The sequence below is a fragment of the Pelecanus crispus genome, chromosome 2, assembly GCF_030463565.1.
Source record: "Pelecanus crispus isolate bPelCri1 chromosome 2, bPelCri1.pri, whole genome shotgun sequence".
Lineage (NCBI taxonomy): Eukaryota > Metazoa > Chordata > Aves > Pelecaniformes > Pelecanidae > Pelecanus > Pelecanus crispus.
The window spans coordinates 94,931,448-94,954,398 of NC_134644.1; the positions used below are offsets into that span (position 1 = coordinate 94,931,448).

The window sequence follows — 22,951 nt, forward strand, 5'->3', positions numbered from 1 at the left end:
CTTTTCTCTAAGAGAAATGGAAAAAAATTGCTGTGCTTACTGTATTTTTTAGATGAGTTTTTTGGTTTATGATTTGCTTGTCTTGTCTTGTCTTTGTTTGTCTTTCTCAAAAGAAATGGCACTTTTAATGATTTTGTGGTTAATGCATCCAACAGGAATAATACCCACCAGGAAAAGCCCGTTCTGGCCTGTTTTGCAACAGTGCTAGGCTAGGATAGAGGAAGAATTTGGTCCAAAGTAAGTACAAATATGTAAAGAATGACTTTAAGTCATTAAGTAATGTACAATAATGTACATTAAGTACAAAATATGTAAAGAATGACTTGCATTTATATGGGTTTAAACACTATGTACCAGAAATAGAACCACCATAGTTGTGGTGGAGCTTCATGGCACTGCAGCCTGAGGAGTGCACAAGGTAGTCTGTTCAGGTGTAGCACAAGTTTCTCTCCACTGCAATGACAACTGGACAAGCCCTGATGCCTGAGCTAAAAGTCTGTTTGCAGCTGTGTTTTCAGAAGCTCATCTGAGGAAAAAAACACCTGTATATTATATCTTATGTTGTCACTTACATATTTGTAACTATAGCTGCTTTCTTCTCACTATTTACTACTTATTTTTTTTTTAAACTTATTGCTCAAAATTATTTAAAACGTGGAATCATTGTACACGAATGCTGAACAACACATGCCTTGAGTAAGTCCTAGAAAAATAAGTTATGTTGTTGGCAAACTAAGCATCAGCCCCTTTCGGATAAGCAGGGGTGAATTGTGATTGGTTTTAGAAGTAGTACAGCCATTCTCTGGCTGAACTGTCATGATGGAGTACTTTTTTTTTGTTTGTTTTGTTTTTTTTTTTTGTTGGAACCTGTGGAATAGTGTTTGCATGCATTTCCTTTCTTCGCTTAAGCTGTGGTACCTTTTTCCTTTTATCTGCAGTGAGTCAATGACTTACCAGCATGCGTGTGTTTAATGCATTTCTGTGAGGAGAGAATACAGTGAAAGAGCTAGAAAAGACTAGTGATTGGAAATGTAAGGAAAAAAGTATAGACAAAAGTGAATCGTAAAAGATACAACAGGCTCTGGCATGCCATTTTTCTTCTCTTTTTCCAACACAGAGCAATGCTTGTTTTCCTGAAGTTGTTCTGAGTGAATTCATTATTCATGGATATATTTATATTATAATGGGAATTTTAAAATGAGAACTTAACAATCACACTGAACTGATACCGATGATGCACAGAAATTACTGAAGAAAATCTTGTTTTTCTCAGTCCTAGTTTTAAAATAGTTAGGACAATGGAGTCCTGAAACACCACAGCAGTGTTTACAAGCGCACCTGACTGTGTCCTTAAAGAGCGAATGTTGCAAATAAATCCCAAAACAGGGTGCACTGGCTGAGTGAACAGGTGGATCACCTCTTGCCAGCCATGATACCTTGCTTAATAGATTCCCCTGGGGTTGATGAGGATGGCACCAGGGCAGTAGGGGTGATGTAATGGAGTCAACGTGGCACATCACTGCAGAGACTTCCGACTTGTCTCGCTGCCTTTGAAGAGGACAGTAGTGTAACTTGAGTGTCACAGGAAGAGAAGGTCTAAGGCTAAAATCATTATATGGCTTCAGGACGACAGGGATTATTATATCATCCTTAGATCAGATACATTTAATTATAAAATAACTTTAGCATGTGGTAGTATATTTTAATTTTCTTATGATAAGATTAGTGAATTTGTCATACAGATGTAACCCAGAAACTGCTGTTAATATTGCAAATCTACTAGTTTTCAGCTTTTGTGGTATTATTATTACTATTATTATTTTACTAACAGAGTTTCTTGAAGAAGGTGGTACTGCACGTATGTTTAACTTTGTGCTCACTATTTTCAAAAAGGACACCATGGCATGAGGTGTCACATACATACACCATAAACTCTACTAAAATTTTTAATATCTACATTAATTTTTTAATGAAACCAGGAGGTCTTTATTGTCTTTTAACTTTATTATTTACCATTAAAGATCACTTCTGAATTCAGTTCTAAACATACCACTCTATTCCTTATTAGTCATTTCTCAATTTATTTTACTGTTTACTGTAGCTCTACTTTGAAGGGATGAATAATGAAACTTAGGTTAGAGAGAACTTTACTTTTCGTTTGTGAAGAACTATAGAACTCAGCCCTTGGCAAGTCCTTGGACAATGTAAACCAAACAAGCTATGGCCTGTTGGGCAGATATTAAATTTAAAGTAAAACCGAGACAGATTTCTAGACTTTCATTTTTTGTATGACTGTCTAACATCCTCCTGCCCAGCTTTGATTGTTAACTTCCTTTGTCTTTAAAGCTTTTTAGGAGCCTCCCTTGACCTTTCCTAGGAGCTGAGGGGACTTTGGTGCGTTTGCTTTGCCATAGGTTTATGAGCCATGGCAAACTTTGTTTCCTATTTAAGCTATTAAAAAAAAACCCAAACAACCCCACAACCACCCAAAACCTGAAAGCCCCTGGGAAAACCCACAGCATGTGATTCACCACATGTGAAAGAGAGCTGTAGCTTTCTCAGAACCCAACTTTTTCAATACCCATCTTTTAGTTCCATGGGAAAATGTGTATTTTCTTTTGGGAATGTTTTTGAGTTATAAGGCCTGCAGATTTCAGTCCTGTAATAGCAATTAAAAAAAAAAATTAATCTTTTTTTGCTAAGGGTAAGTATGTCTTGAATGTACCGAAAGGACCCAGAGTGTGTTGGAGACCAGCTGTTGTCATGACAGTATGTATACCATGATACAGTTTTCCATGGACAACTTCAAGTCTGAGACCAATGTGTGCAGAACAGTAAACATGCATACTTCGTTTTAAAGGGGAAAAAAAAATCCAGGTTGAAGGTGTGTCTGACTAAGTGTTTTCAGCATCAGGAGTAAGAAGGGAGAATTCACTAAAGTGTTAGGTATTTTACTGTGCTGCATGTGAACTGAGGGCAGAGGAAAGGAAGGGGAACGCTGGGAAGGGGGAGGGTTAGAATTGGAAGGGGAGGGATGTTGCTGTTTGTCAGCTGTGATCAGCAGGCAGTACGATTAGGTTACATGTCAGCAGGCCAGCTTAATTAACTTACACATTTATTTATGGTGCTGTTGTAGTATACAAAATCTATAGCTGTGCTATTTTGTAAAGCTTGTCATGTTGCATCTACATGAAAACCATTTATAAAGTGAAATTATTATTGCTTGCTTCTTTACCATGAGTTTTTAATTCAAAGAAAAATAGTTTATAGACCTTTAATAGCTTGTTATGCATTTTTGTCTCTAAGGAGATAACTCATAACAGAACTGAAAGGTCTTGTTTCACCTAAGGGCTTACAGCTAGATTTTGCTGTTTAGATGAAAATAAATCTAATTATTCTGTTGATTTAGTTACAAAAATTTTCTGTAGTGTAACTCAAAGCAGAATTTCACCAATAAGCTTTTACTTTTACAGTTTACATGGGTTTTGTTTGATTGTCTTTTTTGTTTGTTTTTTGGTGGTGGTGGGTTTTTGTTTATTCTCCTTTACAGAAGTATCACAAAGTTGTAGCTTTATCCCATAAAGGCTTATTCCTGTGTGACACATGATGCCACTGTCACACACATGAGATACAGTTTCAGAGTGTTTACTGAAAAAAACCCATCTCTCGCTGCCATTTGCTCTTCCTGACCTTATTCCCTCAAGCAAGAACACTGCTGAATGCAACAAAGACAGGATAAAATAATTTATATTTTGGAGGGACAGAGGGGAATCAGATTTCAGAGAGATTTCTTAGCAAGTCCTCATTCTCTTCTTGTTCTCTAGCCTGGGCTTGCCTTGCCCTGCCTGGCCCCTGCCCCCTTGCTCCAACCCTGGAAATGGTCTCAATCACCTGCTTGCTGTACCTTGAAGCTTTATTGTGCCTTGCTGAGACAGCAGGACAAGTGGAAGAGGATTGAGTCCTTGAATCTCAGTCTTCCCTGTAGTCTTCTGGCACTGCAATACCTATGTGTACTGAAACGTCCCTGGCCTACCCATGCTATGGAGAGCTACTGCTTTCCTCATTTTACAAGAGACTAAGGGTCTCCTTTGTCGTACCGATATGGAGATGAAGTAACCCGGTTCTCAACTGCTTGCCATGTCTCTCTTTCAGAGACTGCTGTTTCCACAGAGGGTCTGGCTTTGCCTGTGTGCAGATCTGCTACTGAGCTAGTGGCATTTTCAGCTCTGCATATTTGCACGCAGCAATATAAATAAAAATAAATGAAAGCAAAATAAATAAAAAAATACAAATTTGAATGTTAATACATTGATAGCCTAAGCTGTACTTTGGCAGTTTAGGAGTACACTTGTGTGTGATTCTGCAAGACTGTACCTCAGAGGCAGAAATCTCTGGGTATGAGCACAGGCAGAGAGTGCCCAGGGAGCCATGGCTGCTGTTTTGAAGAGTGCAAGTTCCCCGTATGTGCGAGGCAGCACTTCCCGTGGCTTGTGCAACCACGTGGAAGGGGAACATAGCAGCTGAGGGACTAAACCCCTGTCCTGGGTTGTGCTTCCAGCCCCTCTTGCGACCTCTGCCCACTGGCTTGGTTGGACTCCCAGCCTGGGTACTCTATTGTCTCTTTAAAGCCCTGATTTTTTCCATAATATATTTGTTCTGTGGTTTTATCAGTTATTCATCAGTATTACAATTTTGTCTGAATTTCTGCTACTTTATAAAACGGTTTTACGTCCATTTCTGTCCTAGTCACAGTGCTCGATACAGGGAAAAGTAGCCTCTCTGCATCTCTCAGAACTGAGAGCTGTTTCTGGTTGGGAGTGTGTGTGTGTGTGTGTATTTTTTCTGTGAAGACCATGTGCATATTCAGTGTCCATGTGGGAAATGTCTGAGGAAATTTATGGAGATTTTAGATATGTTGGCTGATAAACATAATTTTATTTAGCTTTATTTTTCTTTTCTTTTTTTTGTGAGTGAGTGAGACTCTTCAAGACTTACACCTGGATTTCCTCATCTTCATGTCCTACCTAATTTCTCAACTTTTTAGAACTTTGCAATTGATTGTTTCGTATAAAATGCATGACTGAAAAGTTATGGTTGCAAAATCAAGTACATGAAAGTTAAGAAATGCCTCTTTTGGGCTTGCCTATGTAGCCTTATATATATAAATATATAGAGATAAATAAATATGTGTAAGGCTACACAGGCCTATAACACATATATGTGTGTGTATATTTATTTTCCTCTTATGGAATCCTGCTACGTTTTATGCACAGCATCTGTAGAAGTAGCTAATGGCAGCTGTAATCACAGATATCTAATATTATCTAATCATAATCATAGTTATCTAATATTAAAAAACCCATCCCTTTTCCCACCCAGTGTCAGACCCCAGTTTGAGAACCTGTCCAGTGCAGATAGAATCCACAGTGAATTTAGCTACAAGTTCTGCAGAACATGTACAAACTGGCATTACAGGCCTGAAATTGCCCAGATGCATACAAGCTGTCATTAAAAATGCAGAAGTTAGTTTTCTGACACCCAAGTGATTCTACTGCATGGTTCCATCTGTTTTTCGAAAGTATATGATGCTACAGCTTCTGCACAGTATGTTTAATGGCTCTCTGCAATGGCTGAACACATTTTGACATAGAATAACATTTTTCTCCTGGGCTCTCTCCTTAGGAAAGGATGACCTACTTGTGCTAAAACTTTAATATTTAAATTAGGAACAAATCATCCTGAAACAGGCACCAGACACAGATTATTTCACCCAGACATTTGCAAAAGGAAAAGTATGCTCATGATCAAAGAAAGGAGCTTAGAATGAGTGTTGGCAACCAGAGCTGCAACTGGTGATACCAGTATCAAAAATTACACTGCCACAGCACTCTCAGGGGGTTTGGTGTTGACTCTGTATTCTAAATGGCCATGACCATGTGCTCACCTTTGGTCTTTTTATTGACTGTTTCACCTCTGTAGTCTTCAAACAGGTAGTTCCATATCCTGTTGTGCCATGCATACATAGCCCTCTTCACCTTTCACATACGTTCCAGACCACTGCTTTGTGACTACATTAAAAAAGAAAAAAAAAAAAAAAAAAAGCTTCATTATCCTGAGAATTGGGAGAGAAACTCTAGAGGATGAGGCTTTTGTACAACTGCACTTTTTTTAAAGAACCATTTATATCATTATAGCAATTTAAAAAAACAAAACAAAACAAAACATGCTGTGTTCCCAGAACAATGTTTGTGTTCATATAGTTGCACTGTTGTGTATCTAGCTAGTGATATGAATGCAAAAATAACTACTAATAATGCAAATATTTAAGGATTTGGTGTGCAGTTATTTATGTGTGTTTAATGCTCCTTGCCAATTTTCAGCAACTCACCCACTGGTCTGCCCTGTTTTATGTAGCACTAAATGGGTCCGAGAAAGGCAGGTTAAGAAACGCAAAAAGTTCATTCAGTGAAGCATTTTCCGGTTTTCATCCCTCATGTCTCAACCTTTTATTGTGAAAATGATGAAAAGTCAAATTTGCTTGTTCTTCTCATTGTTTTCCACTTGATCGGATCCTTTTTTAAAGAACAAAAGAAAAAACCCAAACCCCTAGTCCTCAGCTGCTTCTGATGCATAGAAAATTTGTGACTTCACTTGGGTACATACCAGTGGGTTGCAGCTGTACTGTGGTGTTTTCTGCTTTACCTAAGGAGGAAAACCACATCTGGCTTATAAATCAGACCAAAATTCGAATACTTCATTCAAGTGTGTTTTGGGTGACTGCTTTATATATTTTACAGGTCTGTAGTGGTATAGTGGTAAAAGTCTCCTATGTTTCCTTAGAGGACTGTACTGAGAAAACTTGCAGCCCCACGGTATCTGCAAATGTAACGTTGGCTACCTGATGTACTACAACTATGACATTCACAGTAACAGTTGTATTTCTTGATTGTTTTTAGAAATTGCCCCTTGGTTACATGTGTTCAGAGCAGAAGATGCTGTGGACTTCTCACAGTTAACGTTTGACCCCAGACAAAAAGAGCTTATTGCTGGAGCAAGGTGAGAAATCTATTTTCTTTTCATGTTGCATCAGACTGGATTTTGTTCTTTGTTGATAAGTAATATTGAGCCAAATTCTAACATTAGCTTGCTCTCGTGTGACTCCCCTGCCTTCCAGACCCACTAAACCGAACATTATGTTTGTTTATTTCTCTTATTACTGACCAAAATTAAAAGATGGATTGCCTGGTATCAAGGATCCTAATAGCTTACACTATTCTCATTTTTAAGAGGATTGTCGTGGAGTACTCTCAAACTTTGGATGCATACAGTAGAACAGGCAGATGCTGCATGACAATGTGACAAAAGTTACTATAGCATAAAACTTACGATGATCCCAAATTTGGCTACACAATACGGCTCTTTGTGCTTGGATGATTCTAATAATTATTCAGTACAGTGCCAGGAACAATGTGTTAAAGGCTGCAAAATTAGTGGTAAAGTCAGTGATAATCATAATTTTTACACAGTAAGACAGTACTTTGCAAGATGTGATCAACAGTGACACTGTCTTAGGTGTTGACATTGAAGCAGTGACAGTGCTTGAACACCATTTTTTTCTTCTCTTAGCATATGAAGTATAGTAAAACATTTTGGTTGGCAAAAAAATTTTAACCATTTAAACTTATTATTTAAATCTGCTATCTGAATATACTCTTGAATTAATGAAGTTCTAGTCACTTCATTTTTCTGTTAGATTTGGCATTGGAAGATACTTCTGTTTTCCAGTTTGTTTCTTATTTGAAAATGAGGTTCAAAATACAAAGTCATAAAATGCACTGCGAGAAAATTTTTTTTGGTGTACCAGTTGAAGTTGCTTAGCTACAGGAGCAAAACTTACTGAGTGTGGAGATATATATATGTCTCCAGCCCACCTGAAGTGGGCTATCCTGTGCACTCATGTTGATTTTTCTATTCTGTAAGCTGCCAACTGAAATGAGGCATGAGGCTGTCAACTGGTGCTGTTCTGTAAAGACAGCCAGCGTAAGTCAGAGCTGACTGAGCCTCTCCTCAGTCCCATGGAATTGTGTGTTGGATTGATGCATACTGTATAGATCTCAATAACCGATGAAAAAATCCATTTTTTTTTTCTCCTCTCTTTTTTTTCTCTGTACTGTTCATCTGGGCTCCAAATCTCAGAAAAGAATATGCTTATTAAAACTTGAGCTTTTGATGAAGTCTTTTGAATCACTATGGGATAAGCTTTGGATGATTTTGTTGAATAGTCAGTCAGTGACTATGAAAAAATGCCAGCTGCCAATTCTGCCTTTTGCAAAAGACCCAGTACAGTAAAAGCAAAAGGACTAATTTGGTTTCTCTATTAAGTTAATGCTACTTCAGAGCTTCATATCTCTTGTTCTGGCTAAAACTGAAAAATTAAAAATATTCAGTGTTTTTAAAATCACAACAGAAATCTTTATTTTCCACAGTCCAGTATAGCTGGCTGTGATTTGTTCATAGAATTTATTGGATTTTTCCTTTCCTTATTTTGCATTTCCATTCTAAGTTCTAAGCTTTTCCACAGCGCTGTTGTGTTTGGCCATGGAGACCTCACTTTAGAATGACTGCACTTGTCAGCAGGTTTCTTTAATTGTACATATTGATACTAGTATGTCCTTTTCACTACACGTTTTTCTCTTCTTGAAGCATTGTGCCAGACTGTATGGTGAAAGTCACTCTATGTCATGGAGTCATAAATTCAGAGATTATTAACCAGTTGTCAGGTTCTGTAGTCCCAAAAATCCAAGTGTTGATCTTACTGACTATGCACCTTTTGCATGTAGTCCCCACTACCATGTAGAGTGAATCCGTTCACTGTAAATATGATGTCGAGTTTTCTGCTCGTTTGCAGGAGTGGTGTTTGCAGCCTTTCATAGTCTCAACTGGCTGCACTGATGTGTTGGTTTTTTTTTTTTTTTTTTTTCTTAACACACTGTTTATAGTTACCTTTCACCCAGGGCCATCTGAACAGAGCATTAATATTACCATACTTGTGCTATGGCCTGTGGATAAAATTATAGTACAAGTTTCTTGCACATCTGCCTCACAAGATTCACATACCTGAAGAGCTGTTAGAAGAATTCATGTTCTGTTCTAAGCCACAAATGCACTCTCATAAAGACAGTGAAGAGAATGCACTGTTAATTCCTCCTCCCTGGTGAAATATCTTTTGATATACAGTTATTTCTCTTAGAATATTCCAACATTTATTTTTTTATTTTCTTCTTGTACTAACACTTCAGTACTGAAAAAGTAATAACTATATGCAATGTGATTTCAGTAAGATCTGAACAGTTAAAAGTTCCTGTTCAGTTGTGAAAATTATAATTTGTAGCCCTCTAACATGGTTTTCCCTTCTCTATCCAATAATGGTAGAGAAGGAAAATGTGTGATGTAGCACATGGCAAAGCTACGAATAAACGTAGATTACTCCCTTTACACTGCCAAGAGAAGTACTCCCATTATGATTTTCTTGTCCAGCTTCCAAACAAAAACAGGGGGTAACGCTTGCACTTCCAGGCTTCTGCTTGAGTAAAGTGGTGTTCTTCTAAACCAGAGGAATGATTTTCACAGCCAGGAGTTGTGTCCTTGCTCAGCTTACGTTTATAAATTATTTTTTTCACCTTAGTGGAGTTCAGTGAACTCTTCCCCCAAATTTCTCTGTCTTAGAAACCAACCAAAATAGCATTGTGAAAATTTGACATAATTGGAAATTCTTAAATCCGTTTTCCATCACTGATATTCACTGTGGGTGATTCTCTTCCATTTTTGAAGTTCTACAGCCACTAAAGAGGTTCATGACGTGTTTGTCTTAATAAGCGAGGTAGCGAAGATCCCAGCTGGGATCCAGTCTGGATTCCCATTGGGAACTGCTAATGTCATGCAGCTACATAAAAAGATATGATCCCATGATGTCTCAAAAGGTGTCTCCCGTAGTGACAGAGAACTATTGATATCGTTGCACAAGGTACTTGGGAGACTTGAAACTGTAGTAGTGTGTATTATTCGGAGTATATATGCTTAAAGAAGGTTAACCAAAATTAGAGAGAGATGTGGGGAAGGGCTGCTATGAATAAAGAGGGTTGCAAATGAAGAGGGTTGGAATTGTAGAGCAGGAAAACAAAGGCTGAGTGTGTGCACAGCATCCGCCCATAAATCCATTGGCAGGTACATCTAGGGAAGGAAATAGCTGTATAAACGACACAGTAGCATTGGCAGAAAACCATATCAGTTTAAGTTGGTCATGGGTAATTTAGTCAAGAAACAATGAGTTTTGTCACATTTTACCAGTGCAAACAAAAGAAGAACAGAAATACTTTTAAGATAGAGATCTCTAAATATATGAAAGGGACGTTATTCTATAGTATTTGCTATAGCAGGCAATGACTGGGAAGGTAATTACTAGTCCTGTATTGCTAAGATTAGTCTTGTTTGTCCAGTTTGGGAAATAAAGGTGATTTTCTGATGTCTGCAGTCATTCTGTAGTTGCTGTGCAAAACCAGATTTTTTACAATTTTATCAGCCCCCTCTCCCCCATCCCCTACCCCACAGGTTGTCTTCCAGTCCTTTTGAGAACTCTCTGGTGGATATTTTGTTTTGTTCTGCAAAATGTCCAGTTCTCCTATAGGTCTTGAGTAATTCAGAGTCTCCTAGCCTTATTTCAGTTTCCTTACACCATCTGCAGTGATCTACAAATGTTACTACTCCAATACTAGCACATACTTTCACTTCAATCATCCAATCCACCCTGGCATTGGTATTTCCCTTGTGCTGAGAAGTTGCCTAAGATTTGGAGCCACCACCCTCTTTCTCTCCCACAACCCCTATTAGGGAGAGAGGCTGCTGATCCCAATGAAGTTTAATTTTGGCCCATTCTGGGTTATTTCATGTTTCTCTGAATGCAATAGAAACAAGTAACTGCAGTCTGTTTTGTTGTTCACCTTTCAAATTCCTCACAAATCCTGTACCTCAACTGTGAGGAGTGTATTTCTTAGGTCACACTCATACGTGTTTCCTACCATGAAGCCCAATGCCTTTTAGTAGCGACTGCTTTAGTTTCTGAATATTGCTATACAGTACAGGTTCAATTATACCTCCTGTTCTAATTGTAAGAGGAGCTAGCACAACTTTCAAGTTTAACAAGGCTTGCACTTGTCTTTGTGTCAGTCACCTGACAGTCATTAATGCCTTCCAGTGTAACAGGTCTGCTTAATAACATATATTGTATCTGAAGTATAAGTGTTGTAATACTTTTGTTTTAAAAGTGTGTCATTTGGTCTTCCATCAAACTGCTGTGCAAAAGGAGATATATGTTGGTGAGGGCTTCAGAGGGACAGGAATATCTTCTAAGATGACTGATGAGTTAGCCTGGATCTCAGTAACAACCTATAGTTGCCCTGCTTGCCTGGGACATTTTTGCACAAATTGTCCATGTAGAAAAATTCATTGAGATAGCTTTGAGAAATGGGGGAGTGGGGTGGAGGGGGTGGGGACAGACAGGGGAAAAGGCAGAGGGAGAAATTTGTCTTGCCCAACGTTGATCAACAACCTGAAGTGCATAGTGAAGACAAGCGAAGATTACAGTTCAATTTATGAAGCTGAATTAATGGAAGAAGAATGATTTTTACTATGGTTGCTGGGTTTTAAAATTTGCATTTGAAGAATGTGACAGATTTTTCAGTGTTATGTCAATTGCGTCTAGATTTAATGTAAAAGGAATTTTTTTTTCTTAATAGGTATGTGTTAAATTGTATAAGATTATACATTTATGTAAAATGAAAAAAAAAAGACAATTGATTAATGAGAAACACTCTGCAGAGAAAATTCAGTATGGATGTAAACCAGTTGTTAGTACATTTTGAAGACTATTGGCATTTAACACAGGGCAATGTAGCGATGTTCCCATGAAACTGTATCTTTAAAATTTGCCCCAGGCATTCTTCTTAGCATCACGCATGACCTGGCAGATAAAAATAAATTAGTTCTCTTTCTATCTGAAACCTTCTAGAGAATTAATTTGTTTTCTTCAAAAAAAACCATATGGCAGGGCAAAATTTACTTTTATAATTAAGTGGCATCAGTGAAGGATTACTCTCAAGGCATTAGCTCCTCAGTAAGCTCAAGGAAATGGGAGACTGCTTGTTTATCTTATTCTGATAAATCCTTATAAAATATTCAGATGAATATTTCTCTGTGTGTTATTTAGCGGACTGACTTAGCATCTAATCAAATATGATAATGATTTCTGTATTTTGAAATGCCAGTAAGCGTGGAGATTCATGGATTTCCCCAAGAACAACCTTGCCTTCTTTTCCTATGTGGAAGTGCTTTGCCATATGTCCTGTAGCGTTTTCTTTGTTTCTCTCTTGGAAAGGTCAATTGAGGGGGGGAAAAGACCAGCTCAGGGTAAGGATACAGCGGTGTCTGAATTGCCCTGGCAAATTGTGCATTGCCTTTTTTTTTCTCCTCGTTCCCTGACAAAGCACTAAATACTTATCAGGTGTAGTTTTTATAAATCAAAAATTGTTAAAAGTGTTCCAGCCATTTGGTAAAACGAGTCAACTAGAAGCATGTCTCAAACCCAGTAGGTTGGGGCAAAAATATTGAGGTTCAAAATAATTAGTTACATTTTCTTTTTAATCCATTCTTTCTTCTCTCTCTTTTTTTTTTTTTTTTTTTTGTGACTTTACTTTTTTATGGTTTTATTCAGACCATGCAAGAAGAATTATGTCAGAAGAAACTTGTTTGTTTAAAAGAAAAATTAAGTAATCCTCCTCTTCCCAAGCCTCCTGTGCTTGAAATTATAAACTGGTAGGGGCCTAGCTGGAGTTCATTCTTAAGATGTGGTAATTTATTTTTTAAAATTCAAGTTGGGCTAGTTCAGCTATACTTTAAAATTACATATTTACTTATCAGAAATGGGTCTCAAAGCTATTCAACTTCTTTTTTTTTTTAATTGGATAATATATATTTAGACATATCTTACATTATTTTTTACACAGAGCATCCTAATAACGGTGGCTTTCTCCTGTATGTTCTCCTGCAAGTTAATTAAACTTGCTTTGAGGGTTATAACTTGCTTTGAGGTGGCTTACTGCCTCAGTCACTCCTTATCTTGCTGACGAAGGGCTGTAACAGTATGCCTTTTCACTTAATTAGATGTGTGTTTGGGAACATTAATTTGAACCATTACCACTACTTGCCATAATAACAGAAAGGCAAATTAAAGGATTCATTAACAGTGGTTTAAGAATCTCTAATAAAGGAATAAATAACTGTACAGGTTTGCTTCTTGCTGTTGTCTGCTTCCAGCAGGGGAATCTGAGAGCTTCTTGTTAATGAGGCGCTCTGAGTGCTACATATTGGGAGAATACACAGGCACCAGGAATTAGTGCTATCTTCTTTGAACATCCATCTGGGTTTTATTGCTCATTTAACACTTGGTTCAGGGTAATCAATGTCTGTCCTTCCACTGATTGATCTGATCTAATCTAAGGTGTGGTTTAATGTTAATCTAAGAGAAATTACCATCCTACTGCTGCGGAAAGAGGAAGGTCTTTTTCCCTCTATTGCTTGTCTTTCCTACCTTGCTAGTGGGTTCCTAAAAATTTTTAAAAGTTAATGCTTTGTACCTCTCCTGCTCATGCCTCATTCCACCACGCAATTTTCTCCTCCTTTGCGCCAGCTTTGGTAATAGTCTGGTTGCAGAGTAACACCAGTCAATTCACTAACCCCAGCAAAATTACTTGTTTTCTTGTACTGATTTAATGTTTTGCCATTTTAATTAGTGGAACTAACATGATGTGTCATCAGACAAACCCCAGAGTTGACTCAGGGTAAGATAAAAACAGAAATGGCAGGGGTAAATGGAACTTCTTTGGCAGCGAACACTGCTATTTCGGTGTAAGCCATCTTTAGAAATTACATGAGATGAGTGGTGTTCTGAAGGTACCTGTCTTTAATGGAAGTCAGGACACACTTGATCTGTGCTAGCAATAGTACATGTCCTGCTGCAGAATATGGCAACTTATGCCTTCTCTTGGTTCCTGGTTAGACTGTGTTCTCATGTCCGTTAGCTGCTTCTTTCTTCTGCAATGAACGTTAATCCAAACATACATTTCTGTCCTACATCACGACCAATTTGGTCCTTGCTGAACTTGTCTACTTGTGTGTGCCTTTATGGTACTGAAATGCAGGGCAGGGAGCTACCAGATGGCCGGAGGCTGATAACCATGATATAGAATAAGTTCTAGAGAGGTACCACTTGGAGCAGCAGTCAGGTCTGTGAAGGACTCTCCCCTGCCTCTGAAACATTGGTGCCTTGCATGAGTTACTGCAGTGCCCTTCTGGATGCACTTGAGCGACTGCACTCATCTTGTGAGAAGGCTGCTCGGATCCTTGGTAGGCGTGTGGGTCTCAGTCCTCATTCCAAGAGTACAGTCAGAAAATTTAACAGTGCAGTGATGCATACTGTGTACGTGACCTTTACCTCTAAAAATTTGATGGGAGCAAGATTGTGTTTTATACAGAGGTGTGTCAACATCATGTGCTTACCGTGGTATGCATCCTGGTTCTGAATTTTCCATGTACAGTGAGCTTCCACTGAAGGGAAGGGCTCTGCTGGAAGCTAACAGCTCTACCAGAGGACTACAGCAAGACCACAGGAGGGAAATTCAAGGCTGGCTTTGAAAACGTGGGCCATCGAGTTTAGTATCTCCTTCCTTTAAGTACCTTTAGCATTAATGTGATCACTTACATAGTTTTTGATCATTTTGTTGTTGCAGTTTCTTTTCTTAATAAAACAATAAAATTTTAAAAAGTCCAAACTTTGGCTACCTTAGATTCTTTACCTTCTTCCCCCATCCCTCCCTGAAAAAAACCCAGCCCAAGCGAACTTGCCAAAGTTGATTACTGTAGGAAAGGAGACCACAAAAGGTGTGAACCGTCCAAAATTTCTGTTTGTTTAAGCCCATTCCCATTATTGTTTTTTTGGAGGAGATATAACAGCAGCGTTTAAATTTAATTTCAAATTAATCTTGAAAAGAAACAGAGGATTAATATGTTGAACAGTGAAATGGTAACAAGACCACATAGAATGTGCATGGCTGTTTATGTGGGTGGGTACTATACAGTGTACGCCATATCTGCCAAAATGTAAAAACTGGGGGCATGTACTTTGACATATGCTTTGCAGTGTTAAAAAGTATTAAAGATTTGGTCAGCCACAGTTATGAAATACAGGGTTAACCTTTTGGTTGAGGTGATATTTCAGGATAAAGTTGAACCCAACAACAACGTAATAAATAAATAGCTGAGTAAGCTCACAAACCTGTCTGGACTGAAGCATATTATTCAGAAAAGCCTTGATCTGCATCCATCAGAGGTGCACAGGTGACAAATATTCTGGGGCCGTCTCCAGCTGGAGAACTGGGTGCTGTGTGTGAGAAGCAGGGGCCAACAGGAGAAGATGGTAATGCATGTTTGAGATGACATGGCATGATGGCACTTCAGGAGGAGGCTGAGCTCCAGAGCTGCAGAGACAGGCCACTAGTGCCGTTCTGCTTTTCCTGGAGAAGCCCATGGCAAGAAATATGTAGAACTGATGCCTGGCTGTTGTTGGACATCTGTGCAGGAGTGCTATATTCTAGGATCTCTAGTTGCTGCTGAGGCTGTACATGGAGGCACAGGGAAGTGAATGTAGTAAGATTTACTAATCCTGAGGAGCAACCATCAGAGAAGGAAATCAGATTTTACAGGACCTTTGGGTGGATTGACTTAATTTATAATGGGATTCTTTCCTAATTGACTCTAATAGTGTTTTTCTTACTCTGTTTGCCAAGCTCAGTGTCTCACTGGTCAGCCTATGGTCACCTAAGTCTTCCTTTTTGCCTTTCTGAATGTTAATAAAACATGGTTAGTCTTTCATTCCTCAAGAATGCCAGTAATCTTAGAAATTATTAAAAAAGAGCAATAGGAAGACCAAAAATCATATCACCATAATTTTTAGGTTGAATTAGCATGACCTCCTAGTCTGAAAATGTTTATCTCTGTGTATATGCTGTTTTCAGATCTTTAGCATTTATCAGTAAGCTACTTATTTCATTATTTTCATTTACTGAGACTTCTATTTCCTACAAAATGCAGACAAAAAAATTACTTACTCACCATTCTGCTTTTCATTATTATAATTTGATCATTTTCAGGTAATAGTTCAACTAGACCACTTTGATTAGGTTTCTTTTATTTCCAATGTATCATCCTTAGCTTTTTCACGTATTTTTCCTTTCATATCTTAATATAAACAAATGAATTTTCTACATCATAATTTTTTATTTATATTGATTATCTCCTTTCTTCCTATTCTTATTTCTTTTTCTATTTCCAATTGCCGATTTTACTACACTGCAGTACTAGAATTGGCTTTTACCCAAACCTTTCCCACCTTGATTGTGGAATTGTGACTTTTTGCTTAATAGTTGATTCTGACAGAGCTTATACTTTTCATTTTCAGCCTTAATATTTTTTCCTTCCAGTAAATTGAATAAAATTTTCTTCTTTCATGTGAAATAGTTTCTTGAAAAAAGTGCACAAGAAGAAATCTTTTACTGGTTTATTTCCAGGAGATTTGGCAGCATGTCTGGTCATGCCTTGAGTTTCTGAGTTTGCTGCAACCCTTGTTTATTGATTCAGGCTTTCAGTTGCAGATGCATATGGGAGCTTGGGGTGGTGGTTTGGTGGGTTTTTTTTTTTGGCTATCTTATGAGTTTTTCAAAAGCTTAATCTATAGTACGTTTTCCTAAGCTGTATGTGCCACATTAATGTTCTTCTAATTCATGTTCTCTGTTTAATGCAACAGTATCTGTTGTTGTTGCATTCATGTTTTATAGCTTGCCGTTTCATAAAGAAAAGGGTAAAGTGCTGGATTTAACAACCATTACTGGCATGCTATACTTTTGAATCTTTATGGTTTTCAACTGATATTTGAGACGGACTTGTTTAGGAACATACAGAAGATTAGTTTTATACTTTTATCTGTAGTCATACTGAATGTATTTGCTGCATTAGATTGGAGTACATTGTCATCAAGGAGGTGACTGGAGCACACTCTCTGTGGTCCTTCATTCAGTTCCCACTGATACCAGCGGAAGTCTTTGCCATTGGGTTTGAGCAGGCTCATGATTAACAGGTTTTAGTTATCATAGTTCAGCTAGAAAAGTTGCTCAGTGCTGTGAATGTAAAGCAAAATGCTTATTGCCTGCTGGCTATCTGAAGGCATACAGGATGCTGCTTTATCTCGTAGTTAGTTGTGTTTTCTTCTCATTACAGTGTCCTTCTGTTTGCAGATTTAGGTAACATATTTGCTTTCCTCATTCATTAAGCACCAAATGGAAACAAATTTATCAATTACTGCCAGTGTCAAATCAGTTTAATTCCAGCATGTAAAGCTGTATTTGTCTTGCTTTTATTACCACCATATTTGGACAAGAGACAGGCCTACATGCTAAGAGGTCTGTATCTATGCTGCAGAAATGTACTTGTCATTTTTATTTCACATCTTTTGTTGCCTTCAAACATAAATGCACTAGAGTAAAGCTAAGCAGATGTTGAAAAATGGCAATCCAGGGCATAATCTCAACAACATATTGAAAAAAGTATTGTCACCTACCTTGTAAGCAGCATAATGGCTCTGCACTTGTCATGAAAATTGGCATTGACTTTTTCTTTGGGCTGCCAGATTTATTAATATCATATTTCCAGTGTGTTTTTTAACTGTCACGCTTAGATTTTTTTTTTTTTTTTAGATTTTTCTCCTATATGTCCTTTTTGAATGAGTTGATGCATGCCTTAGAATGTTAAACAAATACAATAGGTATTTGTAGAGCTAAATGTAGTCCTGCAAGTTTTACTGAAGTGGGCACATTTAGGTAGGAATAGCTCTGATTGCTCTCTGAGTGCTAGTTTATCACTTGTCCTAGCATTATTTATGTAGTCACGGTCACTCTGTGCTATCCATTTGCCCAGTTTACCCTCTATGTTGCTAAGATGTAATGCTTTTACTATGTCTTGCACATTGCTTTTCTTCTTATTCCATTTTCTTTCTCCTGGCTTTATGAAGTGGAAAATAATATTTTAATTGGTTATTGGCAGCCACAGGAAGTTGAAAAATGTACGCTAATTAGCTCTGGCTCTTGGCTCATTCACATGAATATAGACATTTCAGTCTCCCTAACATTTATAGGGTCAATATTTCTAATTCCACACTGGATATATTAATGGGTAGAAGCGTTATGCTCTACTGCATAGGATACAAATCTCATTTTCTAGGGAAAAAAACAATGAAACTTTCAGCTTCTGTTTTTCTTGAGGCTGACATTGTGTTTATGTATTTACTAATTTAGAATTTTTACAATTTGGGACAATAGCTTACTTTGTAATAGGCTGAAATTATGTCAATAATTTGATAATCTGTCTTAAAATGCCACATCAGTGATAAATCTTCAGTAGATATCTCAAGATGAAGTACGCATAGAGACTGACATGACACTATGCTAAGTACTGACCCAAAAACTAAAAGTGTGAGACCAGACTATCTGCTCATATATTCTGCAACAGAGACTGCATTTGTTTGTAGGGTGAGATGGGGCATTTATGTGCCACTCCTGTGAGTCTGGTACCACTGAGTTAAGAAAACAGTTTGTACCTGCTGAGGATGCAGTTCAATTTCTCTGGAAAAAAAGTTGTTCTGCTTCTGTAAGTGGAAAAAAAGATGTGCAACAGCAGAGAAGTTGTAGGTTTCTTTAACTTTGATATTGGACTGAAAGAAGCACAATTGATGATGGTTGATGGAAGCTTCTATGCAATGAGATGAGGAGCAGACTAAGTATTTATGTTCCCTGCTGAATATTCTAAGCAAGACATTTTGGAGATGGGAAGGTATTTTTTTGTCCTTACAGGCAGAGTGTAGATGGATTAGAAAGACTATATGCATCGCTTGCTGATGTTTCAGTGAGTCTTTCAAGACAACGTGCATGTAGCTTGTGGATGAAGCTTTTTGTAAATGTCCTGCAATGCACTGTTTTCTTTGTTTGCCCATTTCAGGTCTCTTCATGACTCAAAAAGAAGTATTTTAGTTATTTCTTTGTGGTGATTTATCTGTCCTAATAACAAACATTCTGTTTTTATTTTACTTTCTCATGGATTCTTGCCCTTAATAGCCTGCCTCTTGTGTTTTGAGTAACTCCCTTTAGCAATATTCCTAGGGAAGACTAGTGACCTGATTCCTTTACATCCACAATTTAAGTAGACCATATATGTACCAGAGTCAATAAATAAATACACATAGCTGCACCCCAGAGTCCATAAATAAAGTTGGCCATGATAGTCGTTGTGTTTCTGAGACACATGCTTTGAAAAAAATATTTTTTTTTTTTTTTTTAGACACAGCGGTTTTTTTGTTCCTCTACCCCTGCCCATTAAAAAAATTAGTAGAGGTGTAATCTACAGGTCCTAACCATCTGTGCCAATTAACAATACCTCATACCTCTTTGGAAAGAATTAGAATTATTATCTCAAAAATGTGGCCTAATTTTAATTGGGATTATACTTCTACCAGTTGCATGGATGTAATATTGCAGATAATTTGTGAATATTGCAAATATTTAAATTTAAAGTTTAAATTTACGCATTTCTTTGTTATCTGGTTTTTGTTACTTTAAGTGAATTTGTTGAAATCTTAGAAATAAATGTTACCGATTTGGTATGAATAAATTAAAATGGAAGTAATTTTTATTAATATCATAAAAATCATATTTTTATCTATATCTAGTGGCATTGGAAAATCAGAATAGCTTTAAATAAGGTAAAAATGCGACAGAAGAGGACTGAAGAATATTATATATATGAAAATGTAGTAAAAAAAAGACATAATTAAAAGAAGAAAAAGGTGTGAAAAGAAACAAAGAAAGAAAAAAAATATTGGGGAGGAGGAATATGGACATGGAGCATGGAAGAGCCTTATTGCAGACCTAGCACGAAAGAGAATCTGCACTAGAGAAGGATGTGCTGAAATCAGTGCAAAGATGGTGTGGTATTTGCTCGTTTTTATGAGGGTCACGGACTGATACCATGAGTGCTACCAACAGAGCTGGTTTATCAGAACAGGTGTAACAAGCCAGCTGCTTTAACTAGATAGACAGTAAGTTGGGAGGAGTTGCGATAGTGCACATATATTGCACCAGTATGTGCTGAAGGAAGTGTTTTTGGTCAGTGGGGCATGCTCACCTTTCTGAGTGTCCTAACCCATCATTTCCCCAGGTTTCAAGCAGTGCCTTTGCGTCACGCCTTGTTTGTGGTTTGCCTGAACTCCTCCCAAGTTCTGTAGGTACAGCAATACTGCTCTAGAGAAAAAGTGTCATGAGAAATCCTTTTGCAATAAAAGCATGGGCTTTTGAAAAATATGCTCGGTTCATGTGTAGCTCCTGCTGTATGTGGAAAAAAAATCATCAGATTTCAAAGAAATTAGAACGGGTATGACAGGACTTCAATCAGAATTGTTAAAACTGTGGCTTCTACAGACACTCCATCATACTGGGATCCTTTGCTTCAAACTTCATGTATCTGTGGCTGAGCTAATTACGTAAGGTTCCCATTATTGTGGAGAGAAATGGACAGCTTTAACCTGCGTGTCCTCTTAGTTTCATTTAGACAGCTAACACTGGTCACATGAATCTGCCAAAGCACTGAGTATTTCTTCCCATTGATTCTAAAGGAAGACTGGAGCAATGACTCAGATGTACATGTATGCAGTATAAATATCTACTTTATTCATATGCAGCCAGTCCTTCAAGCTGAAAGTCTGTTTTAGAAATTGCCTCAGTCCTTAGCCCAAAAGGCTGTATGTTAAGTCATTCAAAGAATTGAGAGTCCTGATTACCAGTCACTTTTTAATTTTTTCCTGTCTTTTATATTCATTAATTATGTTTTTATTTAAACACCAATAACATTTTTTTAAACAGTAGTAACAATTAATTTTTATCTACTATTTTTTTTAACCCCAGAAACTACCTCTTCAGGTTGCAGCTTGAGGATCTCTCTCTAATACAGGTATGTTTTGTGTTTGTTTTCTTAGTTCCTCTGCATGATGTAGGTAAGCAGATGTTTTAAAGCAGACAATCAAGATATTCATAAGCTTCATAACTACAGATAAGTATGCATCTGGTTTCGTCCTTTTGCGGTCCCGTATTATATAAGTCATATTATCCATTTTAATTCCAGATTAGCCTTTGTCCCAGGCCATACAGACCTGATGTTACCTTACTCTACTGTGATTTTCTTAGAGTGGATCTATAAAAAATGGAGGCTGGGAAGGAGGATCATGTTCTCTCAGAAAAATGTTATTGTGCAGCTTCTGTATTCACAATTTGTTGTTGTTATAGGGAAAAGATATTTTTAAAATAATGATAAGTAAAAAAATTCATTCATATTTGCTGAAGTTAAATTAGGCAAATGAAATGGCAAATTTTCAAGGAAGAAATATAGTGTGAACACAGGTATCAGAATCTCAGTTTCGTATATAAGGCAGCTATCTATTATTTAAAACTTGTTTCACCTTCCAAGCTCTAACAAAGCCTTTTAGAGGCAGTTAGGCTTCATAGAAAGGTAAGTGAGAATCCCTGATCAATTTACTTTACCCTGAATTTCATCTGTCTTCCATATACCAGCAATCTCATCTTCCCTCAGTCTTCTGAGTGGTGTTCCTTGTTTAGGTTTTGTTGGTTTTCTCTTTCGGTATTTTTAACCTTGGCGTCATTTCTAACCTTCATCATTCTTGTGTTCTTGGCTCTAAGAGTTGTTTTAGCAAATTTAATTGAGTTGGCTAACTTGCTAAGGTGTGGAAATAGAAAATCACAATGAAATAGAAATGTATGGTTTTTCATAACCTTTTAATTTATGCAGTTTAAAATTAACTAGCTTTAGATTCAGTACTGTGACTATTATTTCACAAAATAATACTATACAGTTGAATATGGGAAAGTAAAATGCATTCAGGTAAGGCTGTCCTTGTGATTTGTAGAACACCTTGTATATGCTTTAATTAGGCTTGCAGACTTCCTCTACCTTCCCAGACTACTAGAAACAAGATCTGAAGTTGGCTTATAATTAACCAAAATTGCAGTATTGATAAATATTCAGTTTTGTTAGTAGTGCTTAGGGCTGTGACGGACCAAGCACTTTTAATATCCAGAATTCAGACTGTCTACTTTCACCTTATGTAACATACTAATATCCTGGCAAATAATTTGGGTTAAGTCCTGAAGATTCTTGTTTAGAGGCTGCACTCAGAGGTCTCTGATGGTGCTGTTGTAGTTTATTCTGCTAATTCAAAGTTCACAGCTTTCCTCTATTAGGGTGTCAGTAGGCTGAATTCACCAGTGAGGGAGAAAACTGTAGGTTACAGAGGTTTATAATTGTGATGACTGACTGGAACAGACGCCCTCCCACCCCAATCAGAACAAAATATAAAATGAGGACAGAAATCATGCTGTTGATGTTGTACTAGGCTACCAGGTTTTGGTCTCATGAATGTGCAGAGGCCTTTAAACAGTCTTCTCAAGTTGACTTTTGGTAAAGTTTCTTATTCCGTCTTCAGTGCTGCAATACCACTGGTTTGCCTCTGTATCGTCAAACCTTTTTCCACAACCCTTTAGAGAGATTGTATTTCTAAATCAAAACCAAAGTATGTATTTTTTTTCTTTCACCAGCATATCTTTACTACCCCTACTCCAAGTATTCAAGTTTTTTTCCCTTATTTTCAAATCTACCATTATGACTCCTTCATATTTGTCCTTCACAGATCTTTTCTTCCTGTTCCCCCCCACTGCTTCCCTTCTGGTTC

The 22,951-nt window shown here is 37.4% G+C and overlaps 1 protein-coding gene across 1 annotated transcript in view; it reads left to right on the forward strand.

Annotated features, from left to right (window-relative positions):
* Window positions 1-22,951, forward strand: part of SEMA5A (semaphorin 5A) — a 246,221-nt gene that overhangs the window by 13,663 nt on the left and 209,607 nt on the right. Inside the window, exons 2-3 of the mRNA XM_075705196.1 lie at window positions 6,957-7,056; window positions 21,114-21,159. Coding sequence (XP_075561311.1) covers window positions 6,957-7,056; window positions 21,114-21,159 — 146 coding nt within the window. The remainder of the gene's footprint in view (window positions 1-6,956; window positions 7,057-21,113; window positions 21,160-22,951) is intronic.